Raw genomic sequence first — 19,216 nt, 5'->3', positions numbered from 1 at the left:
TGCCCGGGGAGGTTGTGGATGACTCCTTCCTGGAAGTGTTGAAGAACAGGCTGGATGAGGCCTTGAGCAACCTGGGCTGGTGGGAGGTCTCCCTGCCCATGGCAGGGGGTTGGAACTGGATGAGCTTTAAGGCCTCTTCCAACCCAAGACATTGTATGATTCATTCTGTGGTTCTATGCCTACCGTATATGGAGTTGCACAGGAACATCCTCTTTTCCTGCTGCCTCCCCACGACTGAAGACAGAATATAGCAGCAACGTTGTTTATAATAAAATGAAATCAATGAAGACCTGATTAGCAGAAGTTTGGTCAGATTTAGATACAGAAATGTGCTTGGTGGAAACAAACGAACAATCAAAAACTGAAGAATGTTCCTGTTTGTAAGTCAGGTTTACAGCAGGGAGCCTATTTGTGTCTGATACGTGGTCTGCAACAGCAGAAACTTCAGTACTAGGAAGGGGAGAGTCAATCTCAACTTTATTTCCACACTTTGTGTGTCTACCATTTCTGGGTCAGGCCTTCATTACCACCACTGGTTCATTCTATGTACAGTTCCTCTGGGTGCTGTGCCTTGTAAAGAAGATTAACAGAGGGTGTTGCATGAACATGCACAGAAAAAATGCTGATGTTGAAAGCGCAGAGGAACTCTGACACAGTTCACAAAATAAGTCACAGTGGAAGAGGTCAAAAGATTTCACTGTTATCTACTTCAGGAGTGCAGAGGTGCAGTGGAACTCTGATACAGTTCACAAAATAAATCGTAGTGGAAGAGGTCAAAAGATTTCACTATTATCTACTTTAGGAGTAGTCTGATACTCAGCCTTGTCCCAGAGGCACTGTGATGAATGTTGCATACTCAGCTGAGCTGAGTGGTAAACCAGACTCACCCTGTTTTTAATGCAGACTTCTGAATGTTTCTACCATACCTACTGGAGGCAAAATGCAGTTGTGAGCTCTTGTGCAAGCATGAGCCTATAAATGTGATGTTTGTCTCTGTTCTTCAGCTATTGAAATCAAGAAAGGTAGAAGAGCATTAAAGTAGAAGCAAAGGTCATCATCTGGCAGGAGGTTTTTTGATTGATCCCAGAATTCTACATTGTTCACTGATTGAGGGTAAGTCACCAAATGTTCTCTATTAAATGCCAAAAAGGATTCAGGAGTTCCACTTGCCAGACTTGTAGCACTGTCTCCAGATTCCACCAGTTTAGAATTTGCCATCCACGTTTGCAGAGGTGATGCTTCTTTCCACTGGCAGTGCATACACAGTCATGCATACACAGTCATACATCCACAGAATGTTTTAGCTTGGAAGAGACTTTAAAGGTCATCTAGATCCATCCCTCTGCCATGGGCAGGGACCTCCCACCAGCCCAGGTTGCTCAAGGCCTCATCCAAGCTGGCCTTGAACACCTCCAGGGAGGGGGCATCTACAACCTTCATGGGCAACCTGTTCCAGTGTCTCCCCACCCTCACTGTAATCTCAACACAGGGTAGACTGTACCTCCACAGCAGTGCAGAACAACCCCAGACCACTTCTATGAACCTTTAGCATCACGAACTGCACTCCTGAGAAACCAAAAAGAGGTCTCTTAGACAGTTTGCTCTATAAGCAGTTCAGTTGAAACTTGGCTGAGATTCACCTACATGGGCTGTAAATCACACCTGTCCAGATCTCCTGAGCACGATGTGGAGTAAGGTTCACAAGCAGAGCCATAGGACACAACTGCAGTGTGCATTAGCTGTATGATGAACTGATTTAATGACCTTGGGCCTCTACAGCCTCCTTAGCTGCAAGCAGAGGGGCAAGCAGCTGTCAATATTCATAAGATTGCAAAGCAGCCTTTCTGAGGCAAGAGCTACTGAGCCTTGCAAAACTGAAAAAATACAAAAAAGCAGAGCCCAAAGCTTCCATAAACCACAAGCTCTTAGTTAAGGTGGGCAGAAGATCTCTTTTGTTTCTATTTAGCCATCTCTCTGTCCTCTGCTCCGTATCTGTTCCCATGACAAATGTGAGTTCACTCAAAATCTCATAATCTCTCCTGATTTTTCAGAGCATTACTAAAGTTGGGACCACCCAAATGCTTTGTTGTTGTTCCCACACTACAAAGGTTGAGAAGTCACCTCTTCAGCATTGGAAAACTGATGTGTTGTTTTAGCTGCCAGCTAAACCTCCCTGAACGGGCAGGGCTGAGTGGCAGGCAGGGTGTCCACCCTGCAGGAAAGAGATTTCTAGTGTGGTTTCTGTCAAACAAAAGAAAACAGATGTAATAAAGCAGAAGTGTAGTTCCCTTGCTGGTCTCTTCACTGTGCAGCATGCAGAGGAAATCCTTATTTCCCCCTGCAGGTGAGTAGTGCTGCAGAAGTAGGGCAAGTCTCCTTCTGCAGCCGAAGGCTGTTCTCAAAACAGCTTCAATCACAGAGCTGATGCTGAAGATTTACAAGGAGCACTAAGGACCCAGTATGAAACTGGTGAGGCTCCACTGCAAGGCAGGTGTCCCTGTGCCATCGGCAGCTGAGCTGCCCTGCAGTGCCCCGGGAGGAGTGGCTCATAGGCAGGGCAGCTGCCCTGGCCACAGCTCCGCCTTCGCTTTGCTGATCAGCGCTGGCCTTGCGTAACAGCTCCACTGACCGAGTATAAAAGGCAGCACACCAGGCAGGGAAATGTTGGACTGTCTTGCAAAATGCCAACTGGAAAGGGCTTGACACTGCTGTCCTTGATGCTCACCATCGCGGGCACAGCGCTGGTAGCTACTGGTAAGCTTCGGACGGGGTTTTCCTTATCGCCTTCCCTAAGGAGTCAGCAAATGTGCCGCTGGCTCACCGAGGGGACCGCAGCTTTCTCTGAGTAGCTGGGCACCCCCCGTGCTGCGCAGAAATCAACTCTGAGTAGCTGGGAGTAATTAATTTCTTTTCGTGATCTGTGTTTCAGTCGTTTGTGTCTTCTTTGCCTTTTTGTTTGCTTTGCAAATAGCATAATCAAATTCCTGATCCCCAGACCCTGTGTGCTGAGGCTGGGCAGCCCCCTCTCCCACACTGGTAATTGGGTGTGGAGAACTCTGACACTGATCTTCCGTGACCAATCTTCCCTAATCTTAAATGATTTCATGACTAACCTTACTTGAATGTTAGCAGTAGCTGTACCTGCCAGACTCTTTCCAGGTATGGTAGAAGCTTTTTCTCTTGGCTGTGTGTGCTGTCAAAGGCTCCAGAATAGATTGTGTGTGCTCACAGAGCTTTGCTTCCGTAGGAAATGCCACTTCTTAACGAGAGCAATTTGTTGGACTTTGAGCTGCCGACCTGCATGACAAAGCACTAAGATCTCTATGCAATTATGAATGTATGTGCATAGCAAGAGAAGGCAGGTGATAGACCTGAGGAAGATCATACAGACAAGCCCCTCCAAAGGAAGGCTGCAATAATGTTAGCTATGCTGATTGGAGTTTGGTGAAGCCTTCTGCATGACAATAAATTGTTTATGCAAAGAGCAGGGGAGTGTAGAAGTAGCTAAAGCTCTTAGAAATCTGCAGACAGAAATAGAGCACCAATGGGACTTTGTGCTCACATCCCCCAGGGCAAAAAGCAGAGCAACCAGAAGTGGAGACCAACTACGGGAGAGTCCGAGGGTACCAGTTCCACGTAGATGCAGCCGAGAAGAGTGTCAATGTCTTTCTGGGACTTCCTTTTGCTAAGCCTCCACTTGGACCACTGAGGTTTTCTGAACCCCAGCCACCTGAGCCATGGAAAGGTGTCAGAGATGCCACTTCCTACCCACCAATGTAAGACAGTGACAAAGCCACTCGTCTGTTAAATGGTTTTATACTGTGTGCAGCTGCAGGACACTGATGTGCAGGGCAATCACAGGCCACAGAGAGAAATTCCTTGGGGCCATCTCCTTACCACCTGCAGCTGTTGCAGGGAATGCATTGTGAAAGACATCTCTCTAAGCTGCTTTATGGTAAAAGCCTTTGAAAATGTGAACTAATGAAGCTGCATTGTCACTGAAGTCACTTAAGCCATAATTCTGTAATATTTGGAGGCATGCAAAAGCAGATCTGCATCTCACTGTACTGCTGCAGGCTGTGGCTCCTGTTTACAGCTGTCTTGGTTTGAGCAGACAGAGATTTTACCCCCACACTCCCCCTAGGAATAAAATAAAAATGCTCACACAGGATTGGATGTGACATGGGAATAGTAGTTACAGAAGTAAATACATAAAGGCACAAAGGAAACTATATACATTGTATTCATGAAATCAGAATTCAGTCTCTGCCCAGTTCTGCAACTGGGCCTTGCAGGCCTCCCTAGGCCAAACCCTTGCAAGACCAGGCCACAACTGGTCCAAAGCCTTAGGCCCAGAGCAGGCTGACAGCTGCAGGCCGTGGCTCCTTTTTACAGCTCTCCTTAAAGCCAGGTCAGAGGAAGAAAACACCTTAAGTGAAAGAAGGCAATGTTTTGTGCTGCTGATAACCCAGACATGTACCAGAGATTGGTTTCTAGTTTGCACCTGGTCATGGAAGTAAAAAAAGCTACAGCTGATAGCTTTGAGGTTTTAATGATTTCTGTGATTGTTGCTTTCTCCTTTCTTCAGGTGTCTACAGGATAAAGCCCAAGGACAACATTTGTCAGATCTTATCACTAACAGAAAAGAAAAAGTTGCTCTCCAAATGTCTGAGGACTGCTTATACCTCAATGTGTATACCCCTGATTCTACAGAGGCACCAGAGAAGCTGCCTGTAAGCAAAATAAAACCTCTAGCAAAATAATTTCCCTGCAACCTGTGCTGATTGCAGACGTGGAGGAGCTGGTTTGTAATGATATTGATCAGGTTACATTCTTAGCCCCAGTAATTATTTCCTGAGGTTTAGAAGACAATCAGAACCTTATTTACAAATAAGATTTTATTGCCAGTTTGTCTAGCTAATGTTTGATTTCCTCTCAAGAATCTGGTCCAAGTCATGGGGCACTGCGTAATTAATAAAGTCAATGTCCTTTTGTAACATGCAGGCATCAGATTTGAAAGACTTCTGCCATGCCCTCTCCCTGGAGGTGTCCAAGGCCAGGCTGGACAAAGCCTTGAGCAACCTGGGCTAGTGGGAGGAGTCCCTGCCCATTTCAGGGGGTGGCTGGAACTAGATGATCTTTAAGGTCCCTTCGAACCCAACCCATTGTATGATTTGTGTCGTTGCAGGTCCTTGTATGGATCCATGGAGGTGGATTAGTTTTGGGAGCAGCTTCATCATATGACGGTTCAGCACTAGCAGCCTTTGACAACGTGGTGGTTGTAACCATTCAGTACAGACTGGGTATCCCTGGCTATTTTAGGTAAGCTCTTTTAGCTCAGCTTTTGCTGAGTGACTTCCAAAGCAATGTGTGCAAAGCCTTGGTGAAGAGCTGTGCAGATATTTGCTTAGGCAAACCAACTCTGCATTTCTGATTGGCACGTGCAAGAGCTGGGAACTCTGTACAAGTCCCAGGTCAGCTTCCAAGCCTGTTGTGGTTCAATTGCTACTGTAATCTCAACACTTTCTGAGCCATTTCTTTTTTCAGTTGTGTAGAGCAGCTCTGTGTAGAGAATGGCAGCTGGTTTCTTCCCCCACAGAGAGTTTGTCTCCCTGCCTTTTTTGTGCTTCTTGTGCTGAGCATTTAAACAAATCTGTTCTTTTTGTGCAGCACTGGTGATCAGCATGCCCGGGGGAACTGGGGGTATTTGGATCAAGTAGCAGCTCTTCAGTGGATTCAGGAGAACATCCTCCATTTTGGAGGAGACCCAGGAGCTGTCACTATCTTTGGAGAATCTGCAGGAGGAATCAGTGTTTCTGCTCTTGTAAGTTCACAGTAATGCTGAATGTAACTACTTGGGGGGGAAAGAAACCCAACACTGTCCACATTCACTTTTAACACTTGCATGAAAAGTGATGATCTGATAGTAAATAGGACAAGAGGAAATGGCCTGAAGTTGTGCCAGGGGAGGCTTAGGTTGGAGATGAGGAAAAATTACGTTGGTGCAAGAGTGGTCAGGCATTGGAACAGGCTGCCCAGAGAAGCTGTGGATGCCTTGTCCCTGGAATTGTTTAAGACCAGGTTGGATGAGGCCAGGAGCAACCGGGGCTAGTGGGAGGTGTCTCTGCCCATGGCAGGGGGGTGGACCTGGATGACCTTTAAGGTCCCCTCCAACCCAACCCATTCTGTGATTCCATGACAGATCACAGCATGAAGCCAGGGTTCAGGGATGCATGTGATAAAATTCCTGTTTCCTAACTCCTGCCCTTTGGCCAATAGTTCTTTACTCCCCTTCTGCAGCACAGCCAGGCTGTCTTGGGCACAGCTAAAATCAATGCATACCTGGCTTGCAGCCGTTCTGTGAAGTCTTGGAAGCAAGGTGCTCTGGGAAGGGAACAGGCAGGCATGAGCTCCTCCCTGATAGCTCTGCCAAAGCCCTGGGTGTAGCTATGAGCAGAGGCTGCAGAGTAACACTCTTAGGACATTTGCTTTTGAAATTCCTGATGCTGCAGTCTTAAGGCAGTGATCAGAACACAATGCTTGGCGTGCTGGTAATGTTGGCTCCTTCTCTTTCCCAGGTCTTATCTCCCCTGGCAAAAGGCTTGTTCCACAAGGCCATTTCAGAGAGTGGCACTGCAGTCAGGCTTCTGTTCACTGACCAGCCCCAGGAGGAAGCACAAGTGGGTATCTTGTGGTATTTTGTGGTAATTAGGGGGACCTTAGAGCTGCCTTCCGGTTTCTGAAGAGATCCTACGGGAAGGCTGCAGAGGGACTTTTCGTGAGGGTGACTGGAGACAGGACAAGGGGGAATGGTTTGAAGCTAAGGGAGAGCAGGGTTAGACTGGATCTTAGGAAGAAGTTCTTCAGCACAAGAGTGGTGAGACTCTGGAATAGGCTGCTCCCTATTCCCTGCCACTGCATCTGGAATCTGTCTGACTTCAGTGATCCTTGTGCAGAAGTTGAGACTCCCTCCTGCTGGAATCTCAGGCTCAGTGGCACATGGGGCCTTCTATGGGAAGTACATGAAAAAGTGAGTCTTTGTTTTTTATTGATTGCAGAGGATTGCTGCTGTTGCTGGCTGTGACAAATCCAATTCAGCTGCAATGGTGGAATGCTTAAGAGGAAAAACAGAAGAAGAGATAATCGAGATAACACTAAAAATGGTAGGTGAGATTAGACTTCTGGCATTGAAATCACCTCTCAGATCTAACCACAACAGAGAAGGCTGCTGGTGTCAGAGAAAATTTAGGGATGGCTTAAATACTCTTACTACTTCTTTTTACAACTGGCACTTAATTGGAATTGCTTTGTATCTACTGTATCAAATCTGGTAGTTTTTTTCTAGAAGCAAAATCTGTGTCTTAAGGAAGCTTTCCTTTCATTTTTCCCCCAGACTGTGCTGTTCGTTGGTGGCTGTCCAGATGGTGTATTTTTGCCAAAGACCCCCAGGGAATTACTATCTGAAAAAATGATCAATCCAGTTCCATATATTATAGGAATGAATAACTGGGAGGCTGGATGGTTAGTTCCTACGGTAAGAGACTCTTAATGTTGTTCTTTAGATATCATTTTGTTAACAGGAGCTGTTCTAACAAAGATGCTTCTCTGTATCATGCAGATGATGAATTTCCCTGATTTGAGAGATGGTCTGGATAAGGATGTTGCACATCAACTTTTGCATAACACCTTGGCATTATTTGACCCTAAGGTGAGAGACCATTTTCAGAATGACTCAGTGCTGCCTCTCCACTGCTCTGCTCCTACATTTGTACTCCTAGAGGGGTATATATTAGAAGCAAACTTTGTTCTATTTGATATCTTCCTACCACAAGGTAGTGGTGGGCAGTAGACTTGGTGTACTCCTCATGCCACTGGCAACTGAAAATATCAAGCCCCATTTAAATTTCTATCCTAAATGCCTCTCTTTTTAAACAGTTCTGTGCAAATCTAGCAATGGCCAGGACTTGCCATGGATCATTCAATGTCACAGATATCGAACATGCCCTTGGAAAGGCAGAGCCAGGCTTGTTCTGAAAGGATGTAAATTGTGGCCACCCACAAGAACTGAATTGCGTTGAATCCAGCAGGATCTCTGTTTTCACATGAGGGTCCCACTACTTATCAGCATCACTGACTGATGCTTAGCTAAAGATCTTTAGACCCTGCAAACCTCTCTTGTGTGAGAGCAGCCATATCTGGCAGCTATGTAACTCCCCAGTTTGAGCTCTGAGCAGAGTCTGGTACAGCTGAGGATTTTCTCTGCTTAGCCAGGGATGTGCAGATGGCACACTCAGTGCTGTTACTCTTTATTCTATTCTTCATCACTACAAGAAGTATTTTCATTGTTCATTTCAGGCTGCTAGTTCTGAAATTGTTGACCAAGTATACAAGGAGTACATTGGGAAGGCAGAAAACCGTGCTGAGGTGCGAGATGGTCTTCTTGGTGCAATAGGAGACTTTATGTTTGTTTCCCCAGCTGTTGAAGTGGCCAGATACCATAGAGGTGAGTCTCCAGCTCAACATCTCTCAAAAGAACTGTGGAGTTCCATCCTGGGCTGTGTTTGTGGACACCATGCAGCATGCTTCATGCTCCAAAAAAATGAGAGTGCTTTCATTTTGTCAAACAGCTGTAATGGAAGTTTCTCTTACCATACAATCATGAAGGTTGGAAGATCATCAGGTCCAACCTTCAACCTTCCATCTTCTTTGGTGGCAGGTGTTTTCAGCTCTTAGACTAACACTCTTCTGTCCATTTTCTACTAGATGCTGGCAACCAGGTCTACTTCTATGAATTTCAGCATCGACCAAGCTCAGCGGCAGGGGTGGTGCCAGAGTTTGTGAAAGCAGATCATGCAGATGAGATTGCCTTTGTCTTTGGAAAGCCTTTCTTAGCTGGTGATGTATCCATGCTTACTACACTATGCCTTTTGCAACAGCATTGTTCTTCACTTCCCTTAGTGGGGGGCTTTAGGGTAGGCTTTGTCTCTTAGAAACACTGGCCTCGGCATGAACACTTTCTCCTTTAGTGGTCCACTGCAGTCCTCTCCTAGAGCTCTGCTTGGGTAAAACTCCATCACCCAGCCTAACAAGTAGATCTGATGACAGTCTGTTGGAATTGATGCAGCTGCCACTATTTTGTTGATTGAGTTTTCAATGTTGTCATTTCCCCTTTCACTTCACAGGACAAGCTACAGAAGAAGAAAGCAAACTTAGCAGAACTATGATGAGATACTGGACTAACTTTGCTAAAAATGGGTGAGGATCATAATGCTTAGGCACCAACCCTGCAGTGAGGGTGGGCAGACACTGGAACAGTCAGCTTGTGGATGGCCCCTCTCTGGAGGTGCTCAAGGCGAGGTTGGATGAGGCTTTGAGCAACCCTGGCTAGTGGGAGGCATCCCTGCCCATGGCAGGGGGATTGCAACAGCGTGGTCTTCAAGATCCTTTACAACCCAAACAATTCTATCAATCTATGAATTACAGCTCAAGTGTTGTCAGTACACCCCAATTTTCTATCCTGACTGCTCCTCTTTTTAAAAAGGAGGTCCACGGAAATACAGCAGTGATTTCAAGAATTGTTCCAAGAGTATTAATCCATCTGCAGTGGAATTTTAGATACAAATGTACTGACAGTCCTTAAACTTTGGCTACTCTATTTATGAGTACTTTAGTAAATCCAATCATTCAGGTACTAGAATCACATAACATTAGCTGCTGTTGGTTTTCTGAAATGCTCTCAACCCCAGGAGCCAGAGAACAACTGACAGGCAAATGGAAAGCTAACTTTTCATGATCTGATTTCCAGACATCCCAACGGAGAAGACCTGGTCCATTGGCCTCAGTATGATCTGGATGAGCAATACCTGGGAATAGACCTCGTGCAAAAAGCATCCAAGAAACTGAAAGAAGACAAAATGGAGTTTTGGAGACAGCTCACGGAACAAATGATGAAGGAAAAGAGACAACACACAGATTTATGAGTGTGGTGAGGGCACAGTTTGCTTTTTAAAGCTGAAGTAAAACACAGAGTTTGTCAATGTGCAGAGCTTCCCAATCACCTAACTCTGTACTATGTGATCTGTTCACAGAATCATAGGGGAAAGAGGGAATCAAGGGAAATCTGGGATGTTGGTGGAACTAAAAAGCATTCTTTAATGAACCCACAATCTTTCAGGCTCACAAAGACCCCTGGCAGTAGGTATCAGTGGCATCAGTGGATATCAAAACTGCAGAATCCTCCTGTGAGCAGGAGGGGCAAATTGGCAAATATATTGAGAGCTCTAAGGAATTATCCATGCAGAATACATCACAAGTGTCAGATTATTCTGTATGCTTATTCCCCTCTTCTTTCAGAAGAGAATGGTCAGTTGTCATTCTTACAGGCTCTCTCCACCTTCTTTCATTGGAAACAACTTGTAGGGTACAGAGCATCCATCAAAAACCATCTGTGAGACGAGCTTGTCATGTCACACATGAGGACAGAAAATCTCTGCTTGTTTCTTGTTTTGCAAATTGTTCTAAATAAATGTTGCTTTTGTTTTTTCTGGCACTCCCTTTTCTTTGACCAAAGTGGAGGAGGCTGATTCTAAGAGGTTAAATTATATCCAAGAAGCCAGAACCATGCCCAGTTTGCTTCAGCCCAAAGGGTTTCAGCTATGAATTTTACAGCTTTCATTGCAGAATCTGAGCCTCAGGGCTCTAGGGTTTGCACAGACTGCTCTGTTCTGTGCAGTTTTCTTGTTTATTTAACCCCCCCTGGCTGAGTCTTTGCTGTTCACTGGCTGGGTGGAGAAAGTATTGCTGGCAGGACAGAGGGGAAAGCAAAGTATGGTGTTGCTCCACTGCATGTTGGTAGCTCAGCATTGGCTGTAGGCCCACTAAGGGAATGTCACCTTAAAAACCAGAAGCCTGTTTTATTACTCTGAGCTTGCATTCCTCAGGTCTGCATTTCAAAAGCTTTTGCTTTCTTCTTTTTCTTCGTTTTTCAAAAGCTCTGGACATAGTGGATGGATTCCTTGCTTGATATAGTTTCAAAAGCTATAGAACAGACTGGTTTATGGTTGAAGTTTTCCTTTGGTTACTATGCAAGTTAAAAACAGTGCAGAAAGGGAATTATAGTTTTAAGAGTCAGGAAGTATTTCTGATGTGCACAGCACCCCCGGCCTTCACAGAATCACAGAATGCATTGGGTTGGAAGGGACTCTCAAAGGTCATCTTGTCCAACATCCCTGCAGTGAGCAGGGACATCTCCAACTGGCTAAGGTTGCTCCAGGTCCCATCACATTTGGCCTTGAATGTCTGCAGGGCTGGGGCCTCAACCACATACCTGGCCAACCTGTTCCAGTGTTCCATCACTCTCATTGTAAAGAACTCCCTACTACTGTCCAACTTGAATCTGCTCTGCTCCAGTTTCAATCTGTTGCCCCTTGTCCTGATCACAGAATCAACCTCTGGAAAAGACCTCAGAGATCATCAAGTCCAACCTATTACCTAATATCTAACACTGCCTGACAACTAAACCATGGCTCCAAGTGCCACATCCACTCTTTTTTTGAACACCTCCAGGGATGGTGACTCCACCACCTCCCTGGACTGCACATTCCATGGCCAATTACGCTTTCTGTGAAGAACTTTGTCCTCACCTCGAGCCTAAACTTCCCCTGGCGCAGCTTGAGACTGTGTCCTCTTGTTCTGGTGCTGGTTGCCTGGGAGAAGTGACCAACCCCCTCCTGGCTACAACCTCCCTTCAGGTAGTTGTGAAGATCAATAACACCTCCCCTGAGTCTCCTCTTCTCCTGGCTAAACAACCTCAGATCCCACAAGCCCTCTCCTCATAGGGCTTGTGCTCGAGATCTCTCCCCAGCCTCGTTGTCATTCTCTGGACACGTTCAGGTATCTCAGTGTCCTTCTTGAGGAGCCCAGAACTGGACACAGCACTCAAGGTGTGGTCTAACCAATGCTGAGCATAGGGTCAGAATGACTTTCCTGCTCCTGCTGGCCACACTATTTCTGATGTTGTAATTCAGCCTCTGCAGAGGGTCCAGCCCTTCAGGGTCCCTGAAGACCCTGCACCAGAAGACACTCCACGTGCATGAGAACAACCTATCTCAGAGGGAAACAAGAGTGAGCTTGAGATAAGTTTGTGGAAACTCAGGAAGAGATTATTCAAATTCTGTTTGTTTTGTCTCAGTGATTTACACACAGATAAAAGCAGGAAGCTTTTATCTCTGGTGGCCCCTGAGCAAGTATCAGCGTAATTTCCTTTTAAGCTGCTACAAACCTCCTGCTTCTGGAGCTGTAACAAGGAGCGTTGAGACACCAGAGCTGAGTTTTCATTGCAGCCATGCAGCAGCGTCCGTCGTGAGCTCGCCGCGATCTGCTGCTCTGCCGCGGGCGAGTCTCAGCTTGGCAGAACGGCTCCGGAGCGCTGGACTCGCTTTACTCTCGGGTAAATTCCCACACCTGCCTAATCGCCACGCCAAACCCCAGCTCTCCGCTGTTAGTGACCGTAAAGGAGGACGCCGAGCCCGGCGGAGCCGTTCCAGCCGCGCAGCAGAAGGCTGAGAGTCTGGCGAGTTGCTGAGCCCCCCCCTGCCCCTCCCCTCCCACCGCCCCCGGGCCCGGGACGGTCTGCGCGCCGCGCCGGAGAGGGCGAGCGCTCCGGTGACACGTGTCCGCTGGCGGCTGCCGTAGCGTGGCGGTGCTGTGATGGCGGCCCGGCCGCCCGTGCTGATGGGGTTGCGCGATGCTGCCATGGTCGGGCCGTGCCGAGGAGGCGGGCAGGCCCCTGCCTGGGCCATCAACAAGCTAGGCGGCTCCGCGGTAGGGCCGCGGAGGGGGTGGCCGCGGAGGGGGGGCCGCGGGGGCCGGTAGAGTCGCCGGGCGGTCTCGCAGAGTCTCCAGCCGTCCTTGTACTGTTCGCCTTTTAGGATTGGGTACCCTCTGTGCGGCCGGACTGTCCGCGCTGCGGGGTGTGCGGCGGGGCGCTGGCGCATCTGGTGCAGGTGTACTGCCCGCTGGAGGGGTCTCCCAGCCACCGCGTCGCCAACGTCTTCGCCTGCGCCGGCAAGGGCTGCTCGGGAGCACCCCAGAGGTGAGGGTGGGCTGGGGAGCTTTCCTTTAAACGGGCGCAGCTGTGCTGCCACTGATACACGCCACTTTGGCTAAATGTTTTGTTCCCTTGCATGTCCTTTGTTTATTTTCACGCGGGCTGGTGAAGCTGGAAGGTGCTGCGCTCCCAGTATTTGCAGTCACAAGAAAAGGAAACACAAAATTGCAGCATAAACCAGGTATTGCTGACAAACTGCTTTCTTGGTTTCTGCCCTGTGTTTCAGTGTGCTCACTGAAGCCCAGTATTGAGGAGGCAGGTCTTAAAAATGCAGCTGAGTTGGATGAGTTTGCTTGTTTTGGTAACCAAAACCTCTCTGAAGAAGCTGTGCTGAGTGTCAGTTTGGAGTCACCTGTGTGGCCATGTGGAGAAGGCGTGATTGGGGAATGTTTGACACCGTTGAATCCCAGATCAGCTTGTTGTGTGTGACATTAGGCTTGCTCTAAAGCAGAGCTTGCAGTCCAACTGTATGGTCACAACTAAGGGTATTTAATACTTTTATGTAAAAATTATTTTTCACCTTCAAGTGACTGGGTGAGCCTGTTTAGAATTGGACCTTTAAGGTGTTTTCTTTATTTTCTTAGTTAAATCAATTTTGAAAATGTTGTCATCAGTTTTAGTTAATTTGCCTCACTCATTAATATTCTTACGGCATTTTGCTCTTGAAGAAAAACTACATGCAAGCTTAAGAAGACTGAAAGAGGAGGATGGTTGTCAAACTAGTGATGATGGGCAGAAAGTGTTTATTCTACTGATGCATTTCCAGTGTGAAACTGTGGGAAATGAACTTATACTCTGGAAAAACGAGGAAAATTCTTGTTGTTTTCCTCCACATTCTGCCCTTTGAGCCTACCTGTGGTGCAGTAACTGCGGGTAAATGCACCCAAACTAGCTGTCAGTGTGCTTGTCAGCAGCCAGGATCTGGCAACATGATGTACAAAGGCCCTTCAGACAGCCCCTGAATTTCTCTTGTGTTTCTCTGCTGTGAGAAGTCTTTTGCCGTAACTGTGCTGCTGTACAGAGTAACCATGGGTATGGTAGTGAACGCCACTGGACATGGTTTAGTGGCCACGGTGATCGTAAGTTGACAGTTGGCCTGGATGATCTTAGAGGGCTTTTCCAACACAAACAAAATGAAACGACTAAGCATTAGATGAAGGGTTTAGTTTTTATCAACCTGCATTTTAAGTGCATGATGGGAGCTGATCTTGATGATGTTCTCTCTTTTTTTCTTTTGTTCTTCTCAGAAACAAGCATCAAACTGTGCTGCAAAGGATTGGTTTGATGAAGCAGATGACTGGGGAGACTGTGATGGAGCAGAATCTCCTGCATCTGTCTCCCTCCAGATGCTTGGCTTAAATGAAGCAGTGAGCAGCTCTTTGTCCAGAGAGCTAGAGTGTGCATCCCAGTTCCAACAGCTGTGCTTGTCTGAAGCTACAGATGGGCCCCATTCCCTGAACACACACCCTCCAGACAGCCAGGCAATGGTAATGGCAACGCAGAGTTCAGCTCCTATGTTCCAGCCCTTTTACATTAGTGTGGTGGATGAGGAAGACTACACGGGTTTCCCTGATACAGATCATGCAGATAAGCTATTGAAGGAGTATCAGCAGAGAGAGGGTGTTGATGTGGAACAGTTGGTGTCAGAAAGGTGAGAAAAGGTCTGGATTTCGTGCTGAAACTGAAGGCATTTGTGTGCAATGGATAATATAAATCTCTTACCAAATCTGAACACGTATTGTTTGTAACTGAGTCCTTCAGCAATAACTGGTGGAAGAACACAGCAATGCCCCCACTTCTGTCAGGTTTTGAGTTACTCAGGTACATCTGTTTCTGAGGGACTGAGCAGTTTGAATGTCCTTGGGCTCTAGACAGAGCCCTCAGGCTCTGAAGCACTGAGGTGGTTTAAACAGCACTTTATGCTAAATGTCAGGATTTACTTAGTAACATTTAGGGTTTGTTTTTCTTTACAAGGCTAAAGCTTTTCTTCCATCCCAGTTGCATTTTTAAAAGTTTATTTAGGAATATTAACCAGAGATTAGTGTGATGGTAAGACTCACAAAGACTTTATAAACATTATCTGAAAAACAATTTTTTAATGTTGCTACTAAAAATTATTTTCTTTATGAAGTGATCGCAGTGAGCATTTATATTCAGATCATTTATCTTTTGATTATTTTAACACCTACAGTGACTTCTCCTGAATTGGGGACAACACTGAATTTTTTGGTAGCTAAAACTACATAGAATGTTTTTTTTAGTAGTGGTGTTCCTGTTGAGTTTTGTTGATCTTTATGGACTCAAAGAACTTTAGTTACATTTAATTCAAAATGTAAAGGGACAACACTGTATTTTAAAAACTAGTAAATCGTAGGGGAGGTTACTAAAGGAGTGAGTTTTTAAGGAGTTAAGTGGGGATCTGCTGGATTTGAATCCTGAAATACCATTAGTAATTGTAAGCCACCAGAAAGTGAAGAACTAGAAGCAAAACGTTCACTTGCAAGCTCTTGCAGGAATTGCCTCTTAATTTAACATGCAGAAGTTTGGGGGGTTTTCTTAGTGTACTTGGTATAATGTGATGTGAATCTGTAGTAGCCATTGCTTATTTCAGACATCTGTATCTTACTGAAAACTTTACTGGAAATTGTGTTCCTTTTCTTGTTTTCTTACAGTTTTGCAGGTGAAGGTGATAGTGAAAAATATGAGAAGAGTGAAGTCAAAGGCAGGGACCATACATTCCATAAATTTATGAAAAGAGTGTCTGTGTGTCCAGAACAGATCCTAAGGTATGGTGTGTTGATCCTCTTGGAACAGGGAGTTACAGAGCCATGGATTGTTAATACCTTTTTGTTGGAAATAGGTATTTTTGTTCCTTAATAAAAAAAAAAATGACTAGACCTTCATTACCATGTCTCTGTGGTCAGACTTCAGTCCCACATTGGGCTTCTTTGTGGTCCCTCTTTTGGCTTTTTTGTACAAATATAAGTAGATGAGAGAAGCAAAGCAGGATCAGAGTCCCCAGATCTGACTGTGGCAGATTTTCTGCAAAGGACAGACCCAGATTTTGAAGACTTGTTGAAACCCAGGTAAAAAGCTTTTCTAGAGGCAGTTTCGAGGTGGAAGTGTAATACCCAGTGGTGTGTTGTTGTGATAGATTTCCAAAGCTATCTGCTCCTCTGCAATTTTGTAACCTTACTGTAATTGCTGAAGTCTCCATCCTTGAGATGTAACTGAAGTGAGAAATCACTCCTTTTAAAACCTGAGTTCTGCAGCTTGTTGTGGTTAACCCTTGGGACCCTTCAGTCCTTGTCAATCTCTTGCTTTTCCTAGAACAAAAGCAGATTTAACCTCAGAGCAGCCAGTTTCCCCACAAGAGGAGTTAATTCTGAGAGTTCAGATCCTGAATTCCTCATGGTACCAGCTCATACACATGGTTTTCAGGAAGAATGCCAGGGGTTAGTTCTTGACTTTGAGAGATCCAGTGCAGCCTGTCTGCTCAAGCTGGCTCAGTGCAGTGGAAGGACCTTTGTTTATCAAATTTCCAGAACCAAGTGGAACTAGCTGGTACCTTTTCAAGGAGGAGGTAAAGTTTGAGGGGCTGGCTGCACACGTAAGGAACATTAGAAATTGTCATTAATTGTCCAGCAGAGCTTATCCAGAAAATGTATTAATGCAGAGGGGCAGTAATGTTTTCAGGCAATTTTTTTCACTGGATCTATCATTTTGCAGCATTATGCTCTTTGAGTTTTCTATTCTTCTACAGCATCACCTCTGCTGATCTCTGGGACCATCCCTAGTTGTAATCTTTATGTCCCACTCCCTCTCCCCTTCACAGGTGATGTGAGTCTGCCTGTAAGATCCTCACTTCTTCTGGTCTGCCAGATCTGTTGAGCTTGCTGCACAGCAGGGAATTTTCTGCTTGGCAATTCAGTGCAAATCATCTTTGCTCTTGGTTTGCTGTTAGTTGTGGAGCTGTGATAGCTTTCAGAAGTAAAACGTCAGTTTTTACTGTGCCATAGCTGCAGTAGTTTTGAGACCATTTCTGTGTTGAGTATCTGAAAGTGCCACTGGTTAGGATTCCATTTTCAGGAAAGTTTAGTTTGCTTAATTAAATAAGTCAGGTACAGCATATTTTGGAGGTGTAAGTTCAAAGCATTGGTCTCCTTTAAATGCCTTAAGACAATCCAAGTGTTGATCTTGCAAGTATTTCCCTCTGCCCACCTTTTTTCTTTGTTTAATGACTCATTTGAAGCTTTGGCAGTGATTTGGGCTCATAACTATGTTTTGTACTTCAAGCAAGTTCAGAGCACTGTTGCCAACATGTATGTTTCCCTGTGAAATGCAGGTTAAAAAATGGAATACTTTTTTCCTTTCTTCTCTTAGGTACTCTAGGGGTGGCCAGCCTTTATTCATAACATGTCCTCCAGTCAACATTGAGAAAGGTGTTCCAGCCTGCAGTACCTGTGGAGGCAGCAGAGTATTTGAATTTCAGCTGATGCCAGCACTGGTCAGCATGCTCCAGAGTGACTCAGGTGTTGACCTTTGACTTAGCTGAAAGTGTACTAGAAACAGTCACCTTCCTGGTAAAGTTCAGTGAACTGCAGTTTGGATTGTTGCTTGCTAACCACATGCACTGAGCTGTGTAACTGGGTTGGAAAAGTCCTCTAAGATCATCCAGTCCAGCCATCAGCCCAACACCACCATGGCCACTAAACCACATCCCCAAGTGCCATGGCCACAGGTTTCTTGAACACCTCCAGGCATGGTGACTCCACCACCTCCCTGGGCAGCCTGTTCCAATCCCTGACCACTCTTGCAGCAAAGAAATTATTCCTCATGTCCAGCCTAACCCTCCCATGGCACAATTTCAGGCCATTTCCTCTCCTTCTATCACCTGATACTAGGGAGAAGAGACCAACCCCCACCTCACTGCAGCCTCCCTTCAGGGAGCTGTAGAGAGCAATGAGGTCTCCCCTCAGCCTCCTCTTCTCCAGACAAATGAACCACAGTTCCTTCAGCTGCTCCTCCCCAGCCCTGTTCTCCAGACCCTTCCCCAGCTCTGTTACCATGCTCTGGACACGTTCCAGCAACTCAGCGTCCTTGTAGTGAGGAGCTCAAAACTGAATGTAATCCACTCTGCTTCCATGAGAGATTTCACTAAGCAAAAGGTGTAATTCTAGTTTATGGAGGCTCTGTGAGTTCAACTTTATTTACTCACCAGTGAACATTAATAACAGCAATACAGACAATTGCATGCTGTGGGGAGGAATTTGTCTTTCTTGTTTCTTAAATGAGGCCTTGAAAATAATAAATATTGTCAGGTAAGATTGGAGACACTTAAGCTCTCTGAAAATTCAGGCTAAGCTTGCTTTAAAATCTTTAAAATCAGAAAATGGAGACAGAATATGACACGTAATTTTTGATTTGGCAGAGATTGAAGGATCACAATAAACAGCCTTTGGTGATGTCATTTTTCATACCTTTCTTGTTTTGTTTTCAGATCTGTCAGTGGAATTTGGAACTGTTCTAATTTACACATGTGAGAGAAGCTGTTGGCCACCAAATCATCAAACCCCTCTTGAAGAATTTATTTTTGTACAAGAAGACCCAGATCAGAGATTATTTAAATAAATTGTATTTCTCTGCATAGATGGAAAGGCTATTGGGTGGTTGGGTTTTTTTTGTTTTGTTTTGTTTTCTGCAGGTTAAAGTGTGTAGTTATGCAACAGATTTTTTTTCCCTCAATGTGGTGAAAATGAAATAAATTTGCTGACATGGTGCTTATTTCCAGGAATAACTGATTGAAGTACATGTTAGCAAGCCTCTAAAACGTGGTGACAGGGAAGCTGCATATTTTGAAGAGACGTGGAAATGTAGAGATTGCTTCATGATTCTAGGTACACTTAATGTTTGAGGAGGATAGTAATGGAGAAGGGTTCTTTTCACAGACTGGCTGGGGTTAGAGGGGACCTCTGGAGGTCACAGAGTCCAACCCCCCTCCCAAGGCAGGGTCACCAAGAGAAGGTCACACAGGGACAAGTCTAGGTGGATTTAGAATGTATCCAGAAATGGAGACTCCACCACTTCCCTGGGCAGCCTGTTCCAGGG

At 45.7% G+C, this 19,216-nt stretch overlaps 2 protein-coding genes across 2 annotated transcripts; both read left to right on the top strand.

Annotated features, from left to right (window-relative positions):
* Positions 1-2,681: 2,681 nt before the first annotated feature.
* Positions 2,682-9,980, top strand: LOC128973285 (fatty acyl-CoA hydrolase precursor, medium chain-like). Its single transcript, XM_054389552.1, has 13 exons — positions 2,682-2,754; positions 3,572-3,776; positions 4,589-4,733; positions 5,189-5,322; positions 5,671-5,824; positions 6,579-6,680; positions 7,059-7,163; positions 7,394-7,534; positions 7,619-7,708; positions 8,356-8,503; positions 8,764-8,895; positions 9,183-9,255; positions 9,806-9,980. Exons 1-13 carry the CDS (start codon positions 2,682-2,684, stop codon positions 9,978-9,980), a joined length of 1,677 nt encoding a protein of 558 aa, XP_054245527.1.
* Positions 9,981-12,708: 2,728 nt separating this feature from the next.
* Positions 12,709-18,739, top strand: PDCD2L (programmed cell death 2 like). The gene is made up of 7 exons (XM_054389811.1): positions 12,709-12,822; positions 12,930-13,093; positions 13,220-13,289; positions 14,356-14,759; positions 15,781-15,894; positions 17,492-17,640; positions 18,609-18,739. Exons 1-7 carry the CDS (start codon positions 12,709-12,711, stop codon positions 18,737-18,739), a joined length of 1,146 nt encoding a protein of 381 aa, XP_054245786.1.
* Positions 18,740-19,216: the final 477 nt, after the last annotated feature.

The sequence above is a fragment of the Indicator indicator genome, chromosome 19 (genome assembly GCF_027791375.1).
Source record: "Indicator indicator isolate 239-I01 chromosome 19, UM_Iind_1.1, whole genome shotgun sequence".
NCBI lineage: Eukaryota > Metazoa > Chordata > Aves > Piciformes > Indicatoridae > Indicator > Indicator indicator.
This window is presented reverse-complemented; position numbering and strand designations above follow the sequence as displayed.

Bases quoted from the DNA above. Each gene is read 5' to 3' on its own strand.
- LOC128973285 (XM_054389552.1), top strand. From the start codon at position 2,682: ATGCCAACTGGAAAGGGCTTGACACTGCTGTCCTTGATGCTCACCATC. The intron at 5,323-5,670 runs GTAAGCTCTTTT...CTTTTTGTGCAG, and splicing joins GGTATCCCTGGCTATTTTAG to CACTGGTGATCAGCATGCCC. The intron at 7,164-7,393 runs GTAGGTGAGATT...TTTTTCCCCCAG, and splicing joins TCGAGATAACACTAAAAATG to ACTGTGCTGTTCGTTGGTGG.
- PDCD2L (XM_054389811.1), top strand. From the start codon at position 12,709: ATGGCGGCCCGGCCGCCCGTGCTGATGGGGTTGCGCGATGCTGCCATG. The intron at 12,823-12,929 runs GTAGGGCCGCGG...TTCGCCTTTTAG, and splicing joins ACAAGCTAGGCGGCTCCGCG to GATTGGGTACCCTCTGTGCG. The intron at 14,760-15,780 runs GTGAGAAAAGGT...GTTTTCTTACAG, and splicing joins GAACAGTTGGTGTCAGAAAG to TTTTGCAGGTGAAGGTGATA.